The 25,279-nt window shown below is 38.9% G+C and overlaps 1 protein-coding gene across 2 annotated transcripts in view; it reads left to right on the forward strand.

Moving 5' to 3' along the window:
• Positions 1-24,729, forward strand: part of pex14 (peroxisomal biogenesis factor 14) — a 43,810-nt gene extending 19,081 nt beyond the window's left edge. Inside the window, exons 4-10 of one of the 2 annotated variants that reach the window (XM_026332101.2) lie at positions 5,790-5,915; positions 8,238-8,314; positions 10,190-10,292; positions 13,988-14,085; positions 19,678-19,769; positions 21,571-22,022; positions 23,403-24,729. In XM_026332101.2, coding sequence (XP_026187886.1) covers positions 5,790-5,915; positions 8,238-8,314; positions 10,190-10,292; positions 13,988-14,085; positions 19,678-19,769; positions 21,571-22,022; positions 23,403-23,422 — 968 coding nt within the window. In that variant the 3' untranslated portion in view covers positions 23,423-24,729. Of the gene's footprint in view, positions 1-5,789; positions 5,916-8,237; positions 8,315-10,189; positions 10,293-13,987; positions 14,086-19,677; positions 19,770-21,570; positions 22,028-23,402 lie in introns of both variants that reach the window. The other variant, XM_026332100.2, reaches the window with a different exon arrangement.
• Positions 24,730-25,279: the final 550 nt, after the last annotated feature.

The following is a 25,279-nucleotide window of genomic DNA, read 5'->3' on the forward strand; positions in this document are numbered from 1 at the left end:
CTTAATGAAAGAAATTGTTTTGCGTTCTTTCAGTTTCACTTCATCGATAATTTTGAGCTTTGAGCAGTGTTTGTAAATGTTTTTGTTTTTGTTTTAATAGGAAATTGTGTCAGTAAACTTTAACACTGCATGGTAATTATTTAACATAGAAAGCTTTTTAGTAAACAGCCAATCTAAGTTGAATCTTAGGTGTAATAATCTGTTTTCTAAAGTTATGAATTGTAAGTCAAATTTACATCAGTTCAGGCTCCTTCTCACATAGTCACCATAGCAAATGTGTCAGTCTTAATTTTTATACAGTTTAATGTCATATTTATGTAAATACTTCTGGATTTTACTCTATATTAACAGCCAGAAATGTCAAAGCACACATAAAATGAAACAATACTGTCTCCCGGTAGAGTGGAATTTAAATTGGATTCCACTTGCTGCCAGTACTTACACTGGACAGCTGATGAAGGGGAAAATAGGGCCCACTTTGATTGCATGTTGCAGAATCTTTACACAATAATCTCACTCGTGCATATTATTTCCCTGCGCATTTGTGCCCTAATCTGCATTTAAGGATGCCTCTCTGGTTACATCTCCTTTTTTCTAAAGGCATCCTAATAGTGTGGTTTCTTTCAATATTCATTGAAAAACAGAATTTTCTGTTTTCCTTCAACTACCAATTTCAAGGTATGAATTGGCAATTATGCAGTCCAGTATTTCTAGCTGCCCTTCTTGAGTCCTTGTTGAATAAACTGGTTGAAATGGTAAAACTTTGTCACTTAGGTGTAATAAAAATCAAGAACTAAACCCAGAGATGTTTTCTTTCTTTTGCAGAGGATTAGGTAAATGAATTACATTTAAACTGTCTTGGAGCCATCTTGAAGCAATTTTGCTTTACTTGTTCCCTTCCAAGATCAAGTAAATTTATTGTGTTGGAGTGAAATATAATGTGCTGCCGTCTCATCTAGAGAATTGTGCCATGTAAGTCCCCTGCAATTAACACATGTAACAACTAAAGAGCGTCAGGCGCCTTGTTGGCACCACCATTTAGCCTAGACAATTAGCAGTTACACACATAATTACCAAAAAAATTTAATTCTCAGGACAAAGTCAAGAACATTTTCCAGCTTTCACTATGTCACTCTGACCGTGGCCCCTAAGAGGACATCAGTCAGCTGCCCACAGATTACTAGACATATTGCAGTTTGTGAAATTAAAGCATAGCACATACACATGCATCACAAATGTGAGTACAACTCTGGTCAGTATACCTCATTGAGAAGTAGTTTCAAATCCTAATTTTAGTTATCAGCTAAAGCTCAAGAAGAAAGAAGCAAAAAAAAACAAACGTCTAATTCAACTAATCAAAATGATGTTAAGAACCAGCTGCAACAAAACGCAGTATACCCTTTATTATAATATTCCATTCTGTTAATTTTTTAAAAATACAGTTTCATAAAACATGCTCTGTCATTTTTTTATTTTACAGATGATTCTTTTCAGCTGATCTGTGCTATAGAGATTTTTTGCTCTATTTCCCAATTCAAAATACTCTAAAGGTGTGCTTTTGGATTCAGGTCAGGAGCCACAGTTAATTAGTATTCACTTTTTAAATTCCGTTGTGTCATTTTTGGAATCTGTTTGGTGTTATTTTGGAAAATTCCTTCAGCCTAGCATCTTGAGATTGGGAGTCACGTTTTCATTCAGTGTCATTCCATATCAGCACACTCGCACCTCCATGGTTCACAGTTGGCACATGCAGTCAATCTGGTTGTCCTGGTCAGGTCCATGCCAAATTTTTGAGCCCATCTGATTGACATAAATATTAATAGAATGTGCTGCCAATTTTTATCTGGGTTCTTTGTATGTTCTTAGGCAAGTTTAATCTTGCAATTCTATGGTATTTTTGCAAGCTTTGGTTTTCTCCATGAACAACATCCATACAGATTGATTTTATGCACCTTTCAAGGATTACTAAGTACACCTTGTTTTTGGTAGTATTCTTATCCCTCCTAACCACTGCTGAAACTGTTTCGGCTTATGTACGGTTGCTGTGCTGATGCTCTAGTACCCTCTTCCATCTTTATGAGGTCACTTTGCAGTTTCTTACTTGTTCAGGCAATTCCTTGACATGTTGCATGGGCAACCCAGGCCGAAACTGAGAACGCTCTGGTAATCACAGGTGCTCTAACTTCTGTTGCATTGATCACAGGTTATGAGTTTTGCTGCAGTGAGGTTCTTTGGACCTTGTATTTTTAATACAATCTATCTAACCAGTTTTTTTTTTTTTTTTTTTAAATAAACATAAAATTCAGTACCCTCCACTTCAACTTAAACAAGTTATTTTAAGCTACTAGGGCTTTGAGTAGCCTAATTTAAAAGTTTTGTTATATTGCACAGGGGTGTACTCATTTTTCCTGTATACTCTATATTGTTGCATGACATGTAAATTTAGCACTTGAAACAGGCACAGTACATTCTTTGTCAGTTAGACATAAATGATGACCTAGCTTATTTCTTTTTTATGCTGTCCCACTTGTTATTGAGCTGAATAAATAATGCTAAGAGATCTCACCCTGAGTAGAGGGACAGTGATCCAGGGTCACAGGGAACACAGGTAGGCTGTTGGTCTTTTGCCATACCTGGTATGAAGGTAAGGGTAAGGTTCATCATCCCAGATATTAATAGGATGCTGTTTGTAAGTGGGGTTATGTGACTCACCTCTCGGACAAAAATGACAATGACCAAGGCCTGCATAGAAGGTAAGGGGATTGATGTGGTTATAAATTACTCCACGGCGCCACCTAGCCTAGGCCTTGCCTACTTTGTCATCAGTACAAGGTGATAAAGCAGGGAAATGAGAGCAGAGTCTACTTTTTTTAATACATAAATGAATACTCTATGAGAGTGGTCATTATTTAGGGCATGCTGTTTTCAAGCAGTTGTACAGAACCAAATGACATGTAGAATACCCCTTGCCACCACAGCATCAGAAACAAGTTGCAGTTGCACTCTACTCAATAACCCATTGACCTCCATCTATTCATGACCCCTGCTGTGCTTTTTTTCTAAATACAATATTCAAAATGTAAGTAATTTTCACTCAAGGACAACTTCATAATTCAGCCTTTGGAGGACATTGAAAAAGGCTTTCACCTTTTACTAGCCAAAATATTTTAGTAAGCAATTTTTATAATTTGCTGTCCAGTCTAGGTCTTGACCCATAAAGTCCAGAAGTGCCAGAATTGGAGAAATGGATTTAATGTAAGAGCCTTGCTGCCTCTTTGCCCTTAAAAAATACCCAGAGAATATGAGCCACTGAAAATAGAGCTGTAAATAACCTGACGAGCAATGGGTTTTCCTTTAAATAAATACCGATCAGGTTTATGTTGAAAGACAATAGAAAACGTAGCCCAGATATGCAGTTTACAGTATTTATAGCTGTAATATCGAGGTGCCAGCACCGTAATTTCATGCCCCAATGAGAATGGCAAGGTCAAAGCAAATGCTTTGGCTGAGCATCTGCTAATACGGTGACTCATAAACAGGCACTGCGTGTATCAGGTGCACCAAATAATACAGTATAATGAAATACAGAATAGCTTTCCATTATTGTTCTTTTTTATGGTGTCGTCATTAGGTGTAATTTATGTCTTAAAAAATTCATCTCCCCACAGGCCGATCTGAAATGGGGGTCCAGGGGTCATTCCACAGGTTTTGGAACCCATAATAAATTTCACAATCCCTTTTTTGTCTTTCCCTTTTATATGTAAAACTCACTTTCACCTTGTTCCCTCTTCTTTTGGATCTAAGGATCCTTTCATTTGCTGTTGTATTCCCCTCAACAATAAAGCGATCAGGGCTACAATACAACTTAGCAAGTTGTAATTTGACGAGAAAACAGATTCAGGAATTTCCATGTATTTTATTTTGATGCATGGTAAAAAAAAAAAGTTTGCTTTCATTGCTGCATAAACATCATCAAAGATGTAAGCAGCCATTAAGATGTGCATATATTAAGCTCGGTAGCATCCTAAATGTGGATTAAATATAAGACTTTACATTTCAAGGAGAAAAGACAAACTTGATGCGTTTTTTTTCATTCATCTTCTCATTCAGTGAAACTGAGGTCATTGTATCCATTCAATAGTCTGCCACCATATAGTCTGCTGTGGTCAGATGAATCAGGAGTCGAGGGACATATTATTGCTTATTTGACAGTACAGTCTGACTGCACAAACTCAGCACATGGCGCTCACCACTTCCTGGCACTCAGGGCCTGCTGTAGACTACAGGCTGGCCAATGTTTGCCTTCAATTATTCAACAATTTTCATGGCCTCGCAGTATTTAAATAAGTGACAAGAGGGACCTCCCTTTGCCATAAGCTATGTGGTAGATTATTAAAGGGTTTCTTTATGCTTTTGGACGGCTGATAAAGTAATAGGTGGGAATTCTGATCCAGGTTCAACCTGCTATTCAGCTTTGACTCGCAATTAAGCTGCTTAAACAGATATTGAAATGGGAGGACTTATTAAAAGGGCTTTTCTTATAATATCTGATTTATCTCAAGAAATGGAAATTTCTCCTTTACTTGTTTATAAAGTACATATTAACACTCTACACAGATCTTTTGTATGCTCTTCTTATGTAGCCCGATCTGGGGGTCAGTATCAGAGATGTCTTTATGCATTTACTTTAATTGAAAACTAGACAATTGTCAGTTGCAACAACACTGCAACTGACCTTTTTCCAGTTACTTGGTCTCTCAAAGGATGGAGGAATCTAACGCTGAGCTGGAGTAAATTCACTAAATCCTGAGGGAATAGTTGGAAGTAAAATGCTTTCTTACAAAAGGGATTTTCTGTCAGTAAGTAAGGGAAATGGGCTGAGAAAGTAATGGTAAAATGTGAGAGTGTAGAACATTATAATATGGCCTGTGTTTTTTTTTTTTTTTGTTGTTTTCGTTTTTTCCTATAAAGTAAACCATGTTCATAAATATATAAAAACTACTGTAGGCCTATAGACATGCCAGTTTTGATTCTTTATATTCAGTTTGCTTTTAGCTGTTTTTCTATAAATCAGATAATGTTTTTTAAGGCAACTCATCAAAAGTTTTAATTATTTTTCCTTTGTTTAGACTAAGATGCTCATTAATAGATGAGATCCCCAGCAATGGCAGCATATGGCGCCTGAAATAAAATCCTTTCTTGCCACAAAAGGAGATGTTCATATTAGATTTTTTTTTTCTCCTCCCTCTGATTCTCCATCAGGGAGCCCTTTGCAATTTAATCATCACTAAAATCATTAAAAAGATCTGAAGATTAAATTATATTGGCATTTGCAAAATTATGTAATACATTTACATTACAATGAAGAAATTAAAATAATGCATTTTCGCTGTCTGGGGTGTATGAAATCTCCACATGGGAAATATAACTGGAGAAGTGGACAGACTCTTATTTTCTTTGCCTTTGGTGGCAGTTAATAGGCTAGCAGAGTTTCAGATTTCATTGTGTGAACCTTTTCACACTATCTTTCTTTGACTGATGTCCCTGAAACAGAAACCCTCTGTGGAATTTCTGAATTATGAAATGAAAATGCATTTTTTTAGAAGAGGGTAGGTAAAATTGAATGAAGATTTGACATACTTTCTCTAAATTGTACTTAAAAGATTTGTGATGAACATGGGAAGTATTTAAGTATACATTATGATAGGCAAGGAGCAATTTGGTGTTTCCCATTGAAATGTATTCACTGCACCTCCTCTGAATGTCTTAAAAGTGTGTCTTACTTCCAGGCTTGACGGATGAGGAGGTAGAGCTGGCCATCCAGCGCTCTGGCAGCACAGAAAATGTCCTCACTGTGGGCCCTGTGGGGCCCCCACATCCAGTCCATGCAACTCGGCTGGCTCCTCCAGCTCACAGTGAGTAGAATCCTTTTCTCACCTGGTGCTTAATATGTATGTTCACTGAGTTGAATCATGCATGAAAATAAGAATTTGTTGTCACATCCAATTTAAAACTTAGACCCTTGTCCGACACAGGTTTGTGGTTAGAGATCTTGCCTTTTGTTTTTATTAATTTAGACTCTCTAAACACTATTATCTCTGCCTCACCCAAATACCTGGATCTTTACATGGATTAGAGAAATGTTTGAAGTACAGTATTTTCCTTGATTGTGTGTTCAGACACAGGGAATACAGCATTGCACAGGACAAGCTCATGAAGTGTCTTGCCATTCTGTTTCAAGGGGTTCCACCCTGGCAAGACCCCACGCCGCAACCTGTATCTTTATTACCTCAGGAGGTTATGAGTGCTGTCCACTGATTTACCAATGCAGAATGAAGTCCGCGTAATGCTTAACCCATATGACAATGATTCCAGATGTATTCCACCCTCATTTATTACCACACTGTCCTTGACTCCCTCGGCATCTCATGTTTTGTAATGAAAGTGATGTTGATGGGATGGCCATGTAGTTAGGGAGACTCACAGCTCTCCGTCCATAGTGGGGGTTTTATATCAAAACGCCTATAAGGGAGCTGCATAATGAGGTGAGAGCGGGGAGTCTTGTATGGGGGGTCATACTGAAAAGAGGGGGCTACCTCCCTTTGATGTCCTTGTTATGGGAACGGTGAACGGGGACCCGCATCCATCTCTGTCGAAGTAATGGATACTCTGATCTCTATTTCCATGCGGCAGAAGGACAGGAAGGCCTCCACTGAACCCAATAAATTTGAGAGGAGATTGGAAAAATGGGGGATGGAGACCACAGTTCCACAACTTAAGTGACCAAATAAAAAAAAAAAAAAGAAGATGGCAGAGTGGAACTGGTAGAAGAAAAAAGGGAAACATAGGAAGAATAAAAGGTCCTAACGGGGCGGGGAGCAAGTGAAGACCCCTGGTGATGCAGTGAGGCTTGTTCAGGGTCAACCACCTATTCCAAGGACTTGCAGGTCTTTCTGGACCATGGTATTCTGGGATAGGTGACAATCTATTGTAGCTATAATGTTGATGAAGACCCAAATTTATATGGTTACCATATGGATGTTGGGAATGATTCAAAAATTTTGATAGTAAAGGTTACAGGTTCATCCCTGAATGCTGCAGTAGCAATGAAACATGCCCTTCAGTAAGGGGAATAATGTAGCATTTACCTTGAAAATATACAATACACTCCAGTATTATAGTAGGTCTCTCATTCTGTTTGCATGTCAAATCACACAAGCTCAATTTGATTTACTTACTTCAATTCACTAAACATGTACCACATAACCCATTAGGTGAAATCAGACCTGAAATTGAATATTATCGGTGTATTTTAGTGGCTTAGCCTCTAATAATTTCCTATTCATTTGTGCCCCAAAAGAGTAAATAAAGGAAAAGTATTTCTTCCAGACCTATTTGTTTTTTAGTGACATTTTCAGTTGAATGCCTCTCTTAAGTGGGGGATTTCCACTTTGACAGACAGTTGGCCTACCCAGATGACAGCTTACACAATGACACACTTTCACATTATCTGTCACTCAGAAAGACAGTCATCTTATAAACATATCCCGACTTACCTTTTGGTCATTTCAGCTGTTTAAAGGTTTAAATACACACTGTATTTGGCCCCACCCCAAATAAGTGGAAGACAATGGTGTCCTTTCCCCAAGAGCAGGATAGAGAGTGCTTGTTTACAGACTTAGAATATGTAATATAGGATATATAATATATGGTTCAGACATTTGCAGTAGGTGAAATGGTTATTTTTTTTTTTTTTTTACACTCATTCGGGGGTTGCCACAGCAGATCAATTGATCCGCATTGTCGATTTTGGCACAAATTTTATGGCAGATGCTCTTCCTGACACAACCTTTGTGTCTGAGTCTCCCATCCAAGTACTAACCAGACACGGCCCTGCTTAGCTTCCAAGAGCAGACGCTATTGGGCACTCGCACTTGTCTGTAGGTGAAATGATTATAACAATACAAAAACATAAGATGTTTTACATTTTGTTTATTAGGTATAGAAGTTTTGGGTATATTACTTTGTGCTGTTGAGTTAAAACTCCCAAGACATTGGTATGGGTCTTATAAGTTCATGTCATTATATATGGTCACAGGTTAGTGTACTCAGTATACCAATGCTGAAAACAGTGTCTTTAACGTACACTTTAACTACATTAAAATGAAATTAAATCAGCCTCCACATCAATATTTTGCCATATTCACATTATTTGTCCTTTTCTCCATGTGCAACAGGCTACAGATGGAGAGACTATGGTGCCCTCACCATCATAATGGTGGGCATCGCCTTCAGCTTTCATCAGCTGTACAAGGTAAGTGATCACCTTCCCTATTTTGACTATTTTGCCTCACTGACTTTTTCACAGTTAGTGTTTCTGTAACATTTGTTAAACATATATCACTTTGCATCCTAAGTTTTTTCAGTACTGCCTCTCTAATACTGCATTTAAATCGGTGGCCTTACCAAGTACAATAGTTTATGACAAATTATAGTGCTAGGATAGAAGGTGCCTCTGCACTATGTTACATCACTCTGGTCTTGTTATTAAAGCTAGCCTGTGTTGCATCAAAGCATGATCTCATTTGAACCCCTTCTTTTTAGCTTCTTCTTCCCTCCTCTTTTTAGATGTATGTATTTTTTCCTTTAAAAAAATATAGTTGCTACAAAAGCACACAACCTGTTTTTTTCACATCCTACTGTCTAAAAATAATCACCCTGGTTTTTATCAGGCTTAGCAACCCTTGAACATGAGCTCATGAGGCCCCTTGTCCCTGGTGACATTAATCCCATAGTGGTTGTTAGTAGTCTGAGTGGCATGTGGAAGCCATTACTCTTGTTTTAGAGAAGGACAGGAGCTCTAGCAGTAGCTCTTGGCCTAGTTGACAAGCCGTTTTCTTGTGTATGCGCATAAGAGAATGAAGGTGAGCGCAGATCTTGTACTTGAATATGCCAACCTGACCCTGTCAGACATGTTGGCTGCTCTTTAGCTCCTGTTATGTCCTATTATTTCATACTTTAATAAGGATGCACATGCACATTTAGAGTTTATTCATCTGTTCCTGCAGCCTTTCACTGATGAAAACACAGACTGTACCAGTTCACTGATTCCTACATGCTGCAGGGTTTGCCAGCCACTGGTCACCTGGGAGGTGGAAGTCCCTGGCGGGATGGCACAGGTTGCTGTCATGTCACTGGAGCGTAGCGCCAGTCGCACCATATGTCCAGGCTTCTGCCCATACTTTATTTATGTTATTGTGCACCTTGTAAACACCACACTCCCAGCAACCCACTTATTAATTACCACGTGTTGACACTCATTTAATCTTTTTCTCTAAAAAGTGTTTATTACTTGCACTGTAGTGTCTGCCTGCCACCTGAGCTGGAGAGAAAACCCAGCTCGGGCAGCAACAAGCTGCAACCAGCTGTGGGGTGTTAAGTGATCCTTATTTAACCTTAAAACAAAGAAAGCATTTATGATTTTGAATGCAGTTCAATTTGGCCCTCTAGGGTCACATGAACATGATTTTATTTGGCAATTTTGGCTCCTCACTAGGATCCGGCATGATGCACACATCTGCTTATCCTGGGTAGCACTCACACTGGATTACAAACACCCTCATTTGGCTGTCAGACATACATATGATTTGGTAGTTTTGGAGTTCTGTTTATTCAGTGGCTGAGAGATGATAAACAACATGACATTGTTTTGGGTTTTGGAGGACTATTTTCAGTGGTCCCCACCATGTTTTTTCCTGTTGGCTTGTCTCTTCCTTTAACTGCCCCTTTCTGAGTTTTATTCATTATATGTTGTTCTAAGCACATTTTTAGGGTTGCAGCTAACAATTGCTTTCATTATTCTTATGCTTAGATTATTCTGATTGTTGTTTTAGTTGTTTTATTTTTTTGTTCTATTTTTAGCCTATAAACATTTACAATAATATAATATAAATTAGACAAAAGCAGAAACTATTTATTGAAATTGATTATTCAGTCTCACTGACTAATAGTTTCAAGACTACATGTGTACACATGGCAGGCTATTGCTTGGACACATAATCATGCAGTTTAGATGAGGCAATAGTCCAATAAAACAATTGCCAAGTCTTGGTGGCCTTGTCTTTTCAACATATTTCTGCCCCTTTCCACTAGAGAGAAGTGTAATTTTGTGCCGTTCCTTTAATTGCAGAAATACATCCTTCCCCTCATTATGGGCAGCCGAGAGGACAAGAAGCATCTGCAGAGGATGGAGAGCAACATTGCGGCAATGAGTGGCACACTGACACAGACAGGTGAAGATTAATATCTTCATCACTTTCTCCCTCCTTAACATTTTCCCTCATTTATCTGTCGCCAAAATCGGGGGGCCCCACACGTTTTTAACAAATGACGCCGCTGTCATTTCGCTTTAATTTGAAATTGCTTGTTTACTGTCAGGCTCGGGCTCAATTAATTACGTTTCGCTGAAAAGCTCTTAACCTCGGAATATTAATGAGGAGTTGGGAAATGACAACTTTTCTTCCCCCCGCCCATCCTCTCTCACTCCCCCCTTTCATCCGTCTCCCCCTGCACCAACCTCACCCCCATCCAAACCTCTTCTGCCATCATCATCATCCACCCTCTTCCCCGTAGGTGGCGAGAAAGTTCATTTTAATTTGGTGTGCATGTTTGTGTGTGTGCAGGATGTGCATGTGGCATGCCACTGTGTGGCGTCTGGGCTCAGCACTGGCCCTAGTGTGATTAAGTGCACAGTGACAGGTGCGGCTCCCATGTTGGACAGGTGAGGAATCTCAACCTGGCTGTCAGACATGGAGAGAGAGCAAAGCAGGAAGAGAGATGCTTTCCCAGCTCTTCGTCAGTATAATTAAAAATCCAGGGAGGCGTAAATAACAGAGGCACTCTGAGAAAGTTTGCTCTCGTTAGCAGTAGTGTTGAGTTGGAGTGTGTTTTCACCTGAAAGGTAACAAACCCCATTTGAGATAGGTGACCTGGCAGAAAAATAGTCTACAGTTAAATACATTTTATCCAAAGAGTGCTTTTTAAAACACTCAGGAGTCGGTGATGAATATTTGTTTGAAACATGAATTAAATCCAAATGTGTATTTTATTAGAATTAATGTCCTTTTAAATTTAAACAGGTCTCAGTTAAGTGTACATGAATAGTGTGAACTTGTGTGTTTAAGATTAACAGCTCAGGTAAAAACACCTCATGAGTTCTTCATGCCTAAAATTAGTGTCAGTAAAGCAAATTCCACAGTCCTGTTTTCCGTGAGACAAAGAGCCAACCTTGACTGATAAATATGACCTATATAGTATATTTTTTTTCACAATTTTATCTCCAAATTAAAAGAAGTCAGTTGTTTGAGTATACAGTTGTTCTCAAGGTCCAACATAGTATAGATGAAAATATGGCTGTTATCGTTTTTATCCAGTCACACCCATGCTATTGTTTTCTGCCTTGCTAAGGTAGGCGGAGGGCATCAATTGTGTGAGATTGCGTGCAAGGTGTGCCACTCTGAATCTGATTAACAAATATATGCTCTTTTATGGTCATTTTCTCCCAACTATGCAAACACATTTCCTCAGGCTGTTTCACTGCCCATTCTTGTTCTACTTATCATTTTTTGGAGATTTGCCAACTTACAAACCCTGTTTTGTTTGTCGGCAAAGACAGGATTTCACAGTAAGAGTTCTCCTGTGTTTTGCAGCAAGTCGGTGAGACTTCAGTGGAGAAAAAAAAAAAAAAAATTCAGGTCTTTTCTTCAGCCAGTGTGGGGAACTAATTTGCTATGACTGCAGTAGCCAGGCTGCTATTGTAGTTAATGACTGTTGTAGTTAACAGTTGGGGAGAGGGGTTGCAATTACACTGAGAGTTTTCTCCCCCTGCTTTGCCTTTGTCTTCCTCTCCCTCTCGCTCCCTCTCTTTTTGCTGCACTGAGTAATAGCGACCAACTGCCTCGCTGCTGCCAATTGCTTGAACCCCCTTTTGTTAAAGTTCATGTATTTCTCTAGTGCTGGGCGCAATGAGGTGATGTATCCTTTTGAATGGGGACTACATTAGTCTCTCTCGCCAGCCCCAGCTCGAGAGAAGGGGCCTTGACTCCCATTATGATTTGCCTACAACTTCACACAGACAATTAATGAATGGATCTTGGAACTACTTCAGCGCACCCAGGCTGTAATGGAATTGTGTGGCTGTTTGGGCAGTCTTTTTTGGTGGGAGCCATATTGGTGACCAGCTGGCCATTAAAGACAGAGACAGGCCTGGACATATGTAGTGTACATTATATCGAGGTATTTACTGAATAATTTACTGAATACACAATGTGAACCCTCCTCACAGCAGCTGCAAGCCTCACACATCATCTTGTCTCTGGTTCTCTCTCTCTCTCTCTCTCTCTCTCTCTCTCTCTCTCTCTCTCTCTCTCTCTCTCTCTCTCTCTCTCTCTCTCTCTCTCTCTCTCTCTCACATGCACGCACTGCAGCCACAGTCTTCTGATTCATGCTTGGCCAAAGTCATTGACTTCATTACTCTTGGCTTCATTTCGGTGATAAGCGGGGATAAGAAGTTACGCATTTTTGTCAAGTGTCTGAACAGAACAAAGGAGCCAACTTTGTAGAGAGACATGAAAAGAGTTGGACTGTTTGGCTGAAGTGCCTGAATATGTGGTGCCAATGGTAATTCAGGAGGCACAGCATTGCAGGCTGGCAGACTGACCCACACATCTGGATAAGCTGTTTTGTGGTGAGGTGGAATCATAGACTAATAGGGCAGCACTTGGTTTGGCATGCATAGTCTGTCATAGTAACACCTTTTTAAGCAAGGATGGCCATGCTATTTTAGTTTTATTACCGTCTTCATAAAGGTTGGTCACATGATCACAAACCAAGTAGCAAACTCAAAATGTTTGCATAATGGTTTTTGGCCCTAACCGACAGTCCTGCTCAAACTCGTATTCTGTAGGATTCTACAAGCATGAAAAGATCAAACGTTTCAGCACCCCACCTATATTGATACAGCTCCACCCATTTAAACACAGGTGTCACTACAAGATATTAGTGTCTTTGAAAGATCAAATATTTTGTCTGTGTTGTTTTTTCAAAAGAAACACAGCCTCAGAGCTGGGCTCTGTCTTTTGTCCTGGCCTGAGTTAATGTGAAAGGAGGGTTCTTTACATCCCGTCCAGCCGGCTGCAGCTCAGGCTTTTAACCATTGGCCTGACAACCTCAGCAGTGGACCGCCACAATATCTGTTGATGTTAATCCTGTTAGGCTTGATTTAACACTTTACACGTCCATGATTTATATGAATGTTTATTGGTTTTCTGTAATATAATCAGCTCGGGGAAACTTAATGCATTGTTTGGTAATACACGCGTGACTGGAAGCAGGGGGCAACAAACTGTGCCCGGTGTTATTTGAAATCATACACCCTCGTCCAACACCAACACTTGAACTAATTCAATCTTCAAAGTCAATGGAAAAAGAACAATATTTATTAGGATTAGGAGGGACAGTTTGTCTGGCAGCCTCCTCCCAAATGAGAGCCTTGTTTTTTCCTTTGTTGATCGTTTGAGGATTTAAGATGCATTAGAAGGCAGTGTCTGGGTGGATAATGGAAGGTTAGAGACTGTTATTTGATTTAAGTTCAGACACTAGAGATTAATATCTCTATCCCATGTTCAGCCCCCCCCCCACGCCCCCCCTCAAAATCACCCAACACCACAGCCCCCTTCCCACCCACTACCATCAGTGCCTTGGACCAATAATCTACAACCAAAGTTATGGGGTTTTACCTTTGATTACAATTCTTAAAGAACAGCTTTGATCAGTGACAAGTTGAGTCTCATCACTTCTGTCATCATCTCTGCAAGAAAATGTTCAATTTTATGGCACCAAAACAACCTTATGACAAAATCCTACTTCCTTTTATTATGTGTTTAAAGTTACCTGTATTTACTGTCTGTTACTCTGCTTGTTTCCACAGTAAGCCAGCTGCAGCAGACACTGGTCTCCATCCAAGAGCTCCTTATCCAGCAGCAGCAGAGAATTCAGGAGCTCTCTCAGGAATTGGCTGCAGCAGAGGTAGTAACCACCTCATCAGAAACTCGGCATCTTGTATTTGCCACCCCAAATAACTTATAGTAAGCCAGAAGATCAGAGGTTTCCATAAAATCTTTAAGATTCTACCAAAGTCTACCTATATCTACCTGAAAAACAGTGTCAACTTTGTGTTATGTTTTTCTGCAACTTAACAAGGAGTTTACAAAGCTTACTGTTACTAAGCTTTGCTCTACTTTGGACATGAAATTTAACAGGCTGAACCTTTTAAGATCTGTTATATTGTGATAGATGGTTTTGAAGTAAGCTAGACAGGTATTAACTTTGAAATTACTGAAGAGCTCAGTAAATGCAAAGTTGGAGGCTGAAATGTCCAGATTGATGATGAGAGAGAAAAGCTTTCTCGAGGCCTTTCTGTACTAAAATCTCTTGCCTTGCCCTGAGTCATAACTATCTAAGACAGACAGCATTATTGTACTGTATATCATCAGAACACAAGCTGCAAAAAGTATGATGCATCTCATCATGGGACCATAATCTTTAACCATATTGTCATTCCTCTTGCTTTGATTTTTATAGACAGTGTTCATAATCTACTCAGAATTTTAAGTGTTTAGGTGAATCGGACTGAGTGATTGTTCTAAAAACTTATGTGCAGGAATAAAATGTTGCTTGGTTTTTTATAACACTGCTCATAAATTGCTTTATGATCTCTGGGCTCTAAAAAAGTGCCTTGGAAGAGACAGTCTTAGACAATGTTTTATGTCCACAGCTTGTTAAGCACATGGGTGTTTCACTATAGCATCTGGATATTGCCGGAAAACATATGCGGACACATCTGCTTCGGCACAAGTCAGGAAGAAAATATGAATCTCTTCCCTGGATGAGGTTCATCAAGAAACTGAGGACTCGTTTGGTCTGTTTCAATTTCTCAGCCCCACGAACTCTAAGTGGTGTAGACAGCAGTGATGTCCCAAATCGGCAAGCATGAGTGTATAGGAGCGATTATCTGACCCCACGCTTGTCTGAAACAGAACTTTCTAAGAGGTTTTGTTTTTCAGGCAGACTTTCATCCCACTTTAAATGATGAGTTCCCTCCATAGCATAAAGGTCTAAGGGATGTTATTTCTTTTCTTTCATCATATCCAAATCACAGATTGGATTAAAAAGTGTCTACTTCATTTGCTATGAGTGCCTAGTTGGACAGCAGTAGTGTATAAAAAGTATATTTCACATCAAAACATCCATTAAACAAATCATAAACTCTGCTTTATAGCTGAAGTGTTGATCTTAAATTTTCCCCTGCAAGTCGGCACAAGGCTCTCTGTTGTCTCAGGCCATGGGGGAAATTGGGAAATTGTTTTCAGGTCCAGGATGTTTGATGAGAAACACATGTTGGAGCTGGCCAAGCGACTTATCATTCACCGTTTGTGGCTTTCGGGGTTGCCTCGCCATGTCGCTCAAAGTGTGCCACACTTAGCAATTATACCTTTCAACACAGAAATGTGACTTTAACCCGAAACACATGGAGCCTTTTGTTTCCTCAGCTACTAAGTAAACATTTCTCGTAGTTTGGAAACCACTCAACTGTGGAGTGCGTTTACTGTTCCTAAACTGTGGACCTTATTATGGAAGTGAGTTTAGACAGACTGATAATGTGTCCACACAGTGCACACGCTGATGCTGCACAAATCCAGATCTCAAAGCAATGGACACAGCTTCTCTCTTTTTTGCAGTTTTCTGAGTTATCAATACTGACAGGCTGTATCTATGCATGCTACCCCTGGTGTCGAGGATAAATTTGCCTCTGGATGATGCATCCCTGATGTTAAACAGCTAAGTCTATTTCTGCTCCATTATCATTACAAATCTGCCTGTTAACTGTGTTTGCCCTGCTGTCTCAACTCACTGATCGTTCTCTTTATTAGTGGATACTACATAGAAAATTAGAAACCGCCCCCTTGCATGCACGAGATAAACTGCCAGTGGGAAAGTGCATAAATAGAGTAAAATCAATTGCGCTGTACCAGTGTTTCCACTCAAAAACACTCCTCTGGGGACTTTCTTTTGAAACTAATTCCATCATAAATATACATGTGTTACACGAAAACACACTGTCTGCCGGCAGAGTAACTGTGAATTAATTTGTCTTCAGACACTCTTAAACAAGGCTTGTTAAAGATCTTATCTTGATGCTAATGGTCCACGGGCATTTATCTTCATTTAGCCAGATGCTTTGCCGTCCTTGGGTGCCGCTAGAGAAAGACTTTTTTTTTCCTTGTAATGTTATGTGTGTATATGTATGTGTGTGTATGTATGTGTATATATATATATATATATATCGTTTTTTTTTTTTTTGTTTGTTTGTTTTTTTCTGAAGCACTTAGTTAACCATCATATAGAGGCCAACCCCTATCATACCAGGCACGCGCCCGAGACATATAAGTTACAAGGCTTTTAAAACCAGTTAGAGGAAATCTTTACTACGCACAGTATTTACACTGTTAAAAACACATAGAGACAGGCGTAGTGGATGTCTCTCATAGGCTGTGTTCTCAGTGTTATTTTGGTCTTGCTTGGGTTGTTCCTTTGTTTGTTGGTTTTGTAATGCATGGGTTTTTTTGTAGTATGGAAAATATGCAAAGTGCAGAATTATGTTGTCCACTGTTGATGCCCCCTCAGAGCCCTACACCTGTATACCAGGAATCGTGGTAGAAATCACACATCTAAGGAAAGAAGAGGAGAGATTTGTTGCTCAGAATCGTTTTATTACTAAATGATCCATTTTGACGCATATTGCCTTCTTTAGGATTTAACCATAATTCATCTTAGTATCATCTGTAGTTGATGGGACAGGTGGTTAAAATCATTGATATCACAAGGCTGTTGACATAAACATAGGAGTGCATAATGAGATAGAGCATGTACTGTATGTAGCTAAAAAAGGCCTCTTGAGCACAAAATAGCACAAAAATAGATTCGCAGAGTTAAACATCTGGATGCATGCACAAGACCATACATGTAAAGAAAATGTAATATGTGGTAAGTCTGAAAAACAGTGATGTTTTTTGTTAATATTCATTTGCTGATTTATTTAAATTTACTCAATATTAATATTGAATAAATGGATACAGGTAATATACAAAGAATAATGCACTTAAAAAATAATGCTATAGAAAAACACTTGGGTACTCACGTTTTTATAGATTTATAGAAGAAAAAACATTTTATACCAGTACAGGTAGCACAAGTACAACAGCTAAACAGAAATATTTATTATAGTACTGCTAAAATAATATTGAGAATAGTAATACAAAAATCAAATTTGGCATTGTAATTTAGTTGGACCTGTTAATATCTTTGAAATAGTGCTTTTTTTAAAAAAAAAAATCAAAGCTGCTGGATCGTTGTTAAATATTTTGATCAGCATCTAGCAACCTACATACATGTGGTGTATTGGCTATGTGTCAGCATGTCAGGTGGGGCTTTTAAAGTCAGTGGTGTACTTTCAATATCTCCAGTCACTGATACCCCACCACTCAGCATCTATCCAAGTACCAAGTGCACTTAACACAAGATTCATACACAATGTGTGTGTGTATAAACACTGACATAATATATCTCAAAGCTGAAATTCAGTCCTGGCCCAACATTTAATTAGGTTTCTTCAGACTTAATAAGACATATGTCAGAGGTAGTGTTGTGTGACAAGCCTTGATGTGAGATATTATATAGTGCTGCTCTGTAGATAATGCACATTATGTATGTAGCTAGTGGTTAACAATTCTGCACCAAAGCTTTTTTTTGTTATGGTAAGTGATATATTATATAAAACATTTTAGTTACTTGAAAAAAATCTGCCTTTTTCTTAAGCTGATTTTGTGCCTTGCACATCTTTGAGCTCAGCCTGTATAGCAATTAATTTTTTTTCTGTGTAAAATGAGAGAGAAGCAGAATCTTGCCTTATTATACGGGTGCCTTGGGGAGGCGAGGGATTAAGATGGTTCTAATGAGGTGATGGCTGTAATAAGAGTGTCTTCATCAGGCCTCCAAACCACCACCTCTAAAACACGGCTTCTTATCAGCAAGGTTTAGGAGCCGATAAGAGCCAAAAAAAAAAATCCTTCCCCTCCTCTTCTCTTTCTCTGTCTCCCTTCACTTCTCTTCCACTGCCTCCCTCTTTCCACTGTAAATGAGTCTGATCCCTTTCAGATGTGATTCAATTAATTTCTCTTAAATTTAATTACAAGCGAAAGAGTCCAAGTTATCCCTCTCCCCTCGATAGGGGGTCCACGCTTTCTAACAAGCTTCCTCTGGTGAGTCAGGAGAGTCTTAATTACAGTTTTTACTTTCCTTTTATCCCACTTTTTCCCTAGTTGTCTTCCTCTCCTCCCTCTGCTCTCATCACTCTCTCCACCTGCTCTTGAATATGTTTGTGCTTTTTATTCAGGAATAGACTAAGAATGGGGAGCAATTATCTACATCATTGGTTCCCAAACATTTTGGCTATATCACCGACCAATGTGTACTCATTACGCCTCATTGCAGGTTGATTTTTTTTTTTTTCCTTCCTATGATGAGTTCAACAGTGTTTGTTTCATCTGAATAGAGAGTCATGAACCAAAATTTCAGAAAAAAATCCACAAGTACAACAGTCCAAGAAAACTAAACAGTATTCTGTGAAGCAGACGTGTGTTTCCTTTTTCCTCCATGTCAGGTTAATCATCTTGTGACCTCAGAATTATCTGAGATTTATCTTTATTGGACCTACAAGGCCTTTTCCATTTGAGTTGTTTTCATTATTTTGCACTGACCTACAATTTACAAGACATTGCAGCAGTTACAGTTAGGTTTTATGACTGCATTTGACTGTTGCTGTGTGATATTTTGTCTCAAGGCTTTTATCAAAACTAACATTTTATAACTCCCTCTGTCAAACTCCTGCCTGTCTCTAAAAAAAAAAAAAAAGTGCTGCAGTGACTGATTTTCAGCAGAAATTTGCCATTCAAATTTTTTGCCATTCTACCCTGTAGCAATTCATCCTGCACCAGTGTGTGTGATAACAAACGCCTTTGATAAAGACAAATAGAACAAAACAAACTGCTTAGCTGTGGTCTGCCTTTATGAATGTAACCATTGTTCAAGATAGTCATTATCCAAAACACTGAACACTGACCTAATCTTTTCCAGATAGTATGGAAAATTATGTAAAAACAGCCTGATTCACACTAACTGGACTTTCAGAGCAGTCAAGACCATAAAGGTTCCTGTAGTGGGATTGTTTGACCTTCTTCGTGTCATCACCAGCAATAGGCAGTTGAGATTGTTATGGTGATGGATGACCTGACCACACAGAAACACAAGGCTTTTAGCATTTGCATTTACCATATTTGTTTACCTTGTAGCCTATGACCTTTTTTTTTTTTTTTTTTTTTTTTTTAAACAAAGGGTTTTTTTAATATTTCATATTGTTGACTAAACATAGAGGAGTTGTTGAAAGACCTGTATTGGCTTTGTGCTGCAACCCTGCATCCCTGCATGTGACCTGAATTGTGTTTGTGTGTGTCTGTGACTGTGACAGTCATTGTGTGTTTCTCTCACTTGTTTTTTCTATAGGCATCCACATCAACCAATCGCATCCTGGACAACCAAACAATTGGAGAGCTGAAGGCTGAGATCACCTCTTTGAAGGGCTTACTGCTCAGCAGGTAACAAAGTCCAGACCTGAAGCAGTGCAGGTGAAAAATGAAAAAAATTGTGTGTGTCTTTGGTAAAGGGCATATGAAACTGTTTTGTGCTCTTTTAAGTTCATGTAGTCAATCCACTTGACAGTGTTAAACAGCAATAAAGCCACACCAGCTTGATATGTGCTTTAAGCAAACATTTCTGTTAACTCCTACCTATTTGTAATTTGACAAATGTTTACTCAGTGAACACTTCCTTATTTTTTGGGAGTATCAGTGCTTAGTTGTCATCACAAGGTAGTATTAAAGTGGCAACCCTTGTGTGGTTGAGGGATAGTCTTCAGCTGACACAAACTTTATAACTTTGGCAAACTGAGTCCCAGCCCTCAACATGTTAAACTCCCATCTATGCACAAAGCTTGTTAGAATGCTCTAGCAAAAACCAGTAATTTGACCTTAAGCTCAGACGTTTTTTTTTTTCTTTCTTCTTTGTACCTGTACAAGTACCTATGTTTAGGTTGCAGAGACCATATACCAAAAGTAACTGCAAAACAACCACACACAGTAATTTTTGCATACTCACTTCTACAGTATAGAACTGTTGTAGATGTTCTGAAAGTTTGTGTTTGTGTATGGATAAATAAAATAAAAGAACACATAATGCCACATCACTCTTCTGAATAGCACACTTAAAGCGTAATCATTAATCTCAAATATGGATAATCTCACAGGCACTAGAGGTTATAATACTGATTGCACCATTTCTTTTACTTCACAACTTTGCTCAACCAATTAGCATACTGCATGCATCAGCTGGTCTTGTGTGTTTTAATGCTTTTATTGGTAAGCAAGATAACCACACATGCATAATTACTCTTGTGCAACTTTTGGTGACTTTGAGTGCAAAACGAAAAACGAAGGGAAGAACTCAACAAGAGAAATTATTTATGGGAACTGACAAATCAAGCACTTTCCATATCAAACATTAATAATTTTATTTAATTTACTTACACATTACCACAAGGTTTATTTTATTTTGTGTTACTGTTTTTGAAAGTCTCACTGTATATTTCTCTACCTGCCCTCACACACCTTTGTTCCTTGATCTAGTCAGGCACAGCCCAGCTCAGTCATTCCCATTAGCATGCATGATTATGTATCAGTGTCTATAATGAAGCCTGAAGTAAGAGTGTACATCAGAAAATCGGCGAGGATGAAAATTGCCTCAGAACTGTCTAGTTGTGCATGTTCTACTTCCCTTGTACAGTCTAATCAGTAATAATTCCTTTGTCATTTACTTTCTTGACTTCATCTTCACTCTCACATTTAGTTTTCAGGCAAAGGCTTGAATCATAAAATAAGCTCCCTGTATTCCCGTCTGTCTCCAAACTTGTTCCCTTCCTGTTCAAATGACCCAAATTATCTCCAAACTTTTTTTTAACCAGCAAGAAGTGATGATCCCGTTACGTTAGAACATTGTCTTTTTGATCTTAAAAGCTGCAGTGGATGTAATTAAAAAATTTTCAGAATGTCTTTACCAGGTGTGATGAACATCTGGCTCTTTAGAGGAAGAACATTTTCTTTGCTATAATTATGAGAGTAATATGGCGGCATGCTAAAATATAAACTAGCGTTAAGGATCTGTTCTTAACAACTGACTTACGAAGCTATATATAGTTTTGTGGTTGTAGTATTCCCAGTTATTGCTGATTAGATTGTGGCAAAGCTGTTTTCACACATTTTGATCATAGTGAGTTTTTTAATGAGGTTGTGATCAGCCTTCATTTTCTTCCTCTTCCTTGATATCTCTACCCCCACCCCACAGGAAACAATTCCCCTCGACTCCTACTATTCCAAAGATCCCCTCATGGCAGATTCCGCTGAAGCCGCCTTCAGCATCCAACTCGCCAGCCATTAACCACACCAACAGCAGCAGCGACATTTCCCCTGTGAGTAATGAGTCTGCCATCTCCTCCCCTGTCAAAGATGGACACCACAGCCCTCCGGATGCACTGGGAGGACCCGTTGGAGTTCATGGTATGAACATGGATTCAGGCACTGTGGGCCTTGGTGCAACACTGCCACTGGACCTTAAGGACCAGGTTCGCATGGAGGTGCAGGGCGAGGAAGAGAAAAATGAGGAAGACGAGGATGATGTCAGTCATGTAGAGGAGGAGGAGGATCTAAGCACACAGACAGAGGATCGGCGAGGTGGGGATGGACAGATCAATGAACAGGTGGACAAACTGAGGCGGCCCGAGGGTGCGAGCAATGAGAGTGAGGTGGATTAGACAGAAAGCACAAAACACTGTCCAAACAGCACTTCTCATCTCTGTTAACGGTTTTGTTTCATTGTGGTCCTCTCTACCCACATTTATCTTGGGTTTTTTTGTTGTTGTTTTAAATCCATCTTTGCTGTCTGTATCCACTTGTTTCTGTAACATCTTAATCTTGAGCAAAATGAGGAGTAGGCATGGGTGTGTGGAAATGCAAAACTGACAAATATTGGAGTGTCTAGTTGACACACAGCTTACTTCAATTTGCTTTTCATCATGCAAACTAAATGACTGCATGACGAGCCAAGTGCCATGTTGTGGCATTTCTTTGAAATGAGAAATGACAAGCAATAGTCAAATCAGAATGACTTAAAAGGCTGTATGCAGAACTAGCCATGTGTAACTTTCTTCTTTTAATTTTCATGATTTGATCAGATAATTCACAGCTTTGCCTTGGTGTCCTTGTAATTGTACTAAGGCTCTTATACAGACCAAAGAGGCAGTGCTGTGCAGAAAATCTAGGATATCAGAATATCTATATAGTGCAGCTGTGGGTCAGGAGTCATATGTTGTTACTTCAGTCTCAAAGTTACCGTGAGCTTCCAGAGAAGCATTAGCACAGTTTGTCTCCCTGTTGATGGCAATAGGAGAGGACAAGTTCTTCCAGGGCTGGAGCTTTTAACCTCTTTTATGTGTCCTTTCGCATTGGTGTCAGTCTGTCAATAATTCACAAGGCCAGCAGGGTGGCATTTGGGTGAAATAAAAGCCCTGAAATTTGAGATTAGAATGTGATGACGGGCTTTGTTCCATGCCGGTGTCAGAGTACTCATATGCTCAAAGGAGGGAAGATAAATGTTTTCCCCCACTTTCCTTTTCACTGAGGGCTGAATTGTGCATCTTTGTGAGCGTGTTTGTGCATGGCAGGCGAGAAAACCCAGACTGTCTGCTGAGCTGTATCTGTGTCTCCAGCAGGGCAGCTGATTTGGTTTGTGAAGTATGTTAATAATCAAATGATCAACAAATAACAGATGTATTAGTTCATGCAGCTTGAAATGTCAAGCAGGCTAAAAGCGGAAATCTAATACAGAAAGCCCAGTTGTATTGTATTATTTTCTGTGACAAACCCTCCGGTCTAAATTATGTAGGGCCTCCTACAGTGAGTAATCTTTACAGAAAACGGCGCCAATATTTTGTAATTAAGCTGCAGTAAGACGACGAGGGCTGCCACAGATGGAAGTTGCAGAAGTTGTATCACTTTTTTTTTTTTTTTTTCTCAGTGTGGAGGTGGATGGGGGAAGTAAAAAAAAAAAAATACCCCGTGATTGAAAAGGAAAGTAATAAATGAATACTTGACTTATTGAATTACTCACTCTGTCTCCAGCTAACAAGAAGAGTCCATGAGTGAGAAGAAGGGATATCAGCTCTGGTGCCATTTCCACCTCCATCACACGGCCTTCATAGGAACAAAGAAAGGTAGAGGGGGGCTGAAATTTTCTGTGTAACACCTAATCAACAGATTTTTAGTTATGTGGATCACATTTAAAAACTTTTGAGTAATGAGACAACAGTACTGCAGTATGCTGTAAATTCTGTTTTTTATTTAGTTGAAAGGAATTTGTCTAAACGAGTAACTGGTTAAAACAAGTTCAGAATGAAGAGGTGTAATTTGTGCTTTTTTGCACTGTAGTACCAGTGTTTGGTCCTCTCTGTAACCTGCTGATCAATGTCTGAATTTCAGAAAGAAGTGTACATAACTGTAATAAATTTGTTTTATCTCAAAAAAATCTCTTACATTTTTACAATAACTGGTTACAAAATACAGGGTACTGTATTGAATATCATTTGAGCCAGATCCTGTAGTTTCAAAATCTGTTTTCAGGTTAAAGAATTCAGCTCTAATCTTTGTGGTTTGGAGCTTTCTAGGTTGTGTATCATCTCTTTTTATCCAGCTGTGATGTATCTGTAACAGCAAGTATTGATGAGAATTCTACAGTCATTTTGTATATACTGTATGTGTAAATATACCTCATCCTGGATTTACAGAAATGATGGCAGGGACTTTCAACTTTTTTTTCAGCTTTCTCTCTGGATATGAGTAAGTGACACAGTTATACATTAAATGTTTTTTTGTTTATTTGTGTAGGTGGATCATCAATAATTGTTTCTGTAGCAGGGACAACTGCCTTCTCAGTAGGATTTTCTGTTCCATTTTGAATGCATTATAGATTAAAAAAATGATACAATGGCATCACAAAATGGCTTTGCTTTTTGGCACACTTTTTTAAAATGCCATTTTTACCCATCAGGCAGTTCTCAATAAGCCATTATGATAGTTTTTAGGTTCTTTCCAAATTCATAAAAAATAAAAATTGAAATGTTTCATTTCCAAAGTAGACACATTGCAATGGCACTCCAAATTGTGATCAGGTGCATCATGTTTGTTTTAATGATCCTTTTGATATGTCTGCACCTTGACTGGAGTCCACTTGTGGAAGATTGGACCTTGGACATAATTCAAAAAGGCACACTGCTGTGTTTACAGTCCCACAGTTCATACTGCATGTCTGCACAGAAATCAAAAATCCAATAAACCTGAGGGAAGGATGGCCACAACCAAATACACAGAGGCATCCTGAGACTGGGACTACATTCAACTTTCAGCAAAGCTGTGGCCCAAACATACAGCTAAGACAACACTTGAGTGAAGTTTCTGTCCTTCAGTGGTCCAGCCAAAGTCTAGACTAACCCAACAGAACATCCATCTAGACACTAGCAGACAGCAGTTCCGATTTTTTCCATTTAGTCTGACTAAAGCTGAGAGAATCTGCCCGGAAGACTCGGGTGAACTCCCCAATTCCTGATGTACAAAACCTGTAGAGATTTAGACTCAAAGCTTATAATCACTACCAATTACTGGGCTTCCAGCAAGTACTAAATTGAGGTAAGTGAATAGGTATTAAAGTAACTGAATAGTGATTTCAGTTTTTGACTTTCAATCAATTTGTAGAAAATTCCACACTCATGATGTTTCACAGTTATTGTAGGTTGTTGAGCGTAGTTATTGCAGATTTTAATAAAATGCAAACATGAATCAATCTGGATATTTTCAGAAGCAGCTGTATATTGTAGACAATTCTTTAAAAATGCTTTCTTCATCCAACAGTGCAGAAAACAATCAGGCAGATAGAAGAAAAAAAAAGCTAGTGTATTAATTGTGGAGACTGAAGGTAAACTCCAATTGTTCTTGGTTTTCTGTCA

This window comes from Mastacembelus armatus, chromosome 7 (assembly GCF_900324485.2).
Source record: "Mastacembelus armatus chromosome 7, fMasArm1.2, whole genome shotgun sequence".
Lineage (NCBI taxonomy): Eukaryota > Metazoa > Chordata > Actinopteri > Synbranchiformes > Mastacembelidae > Mastacembelus > Mastacembelus armatus.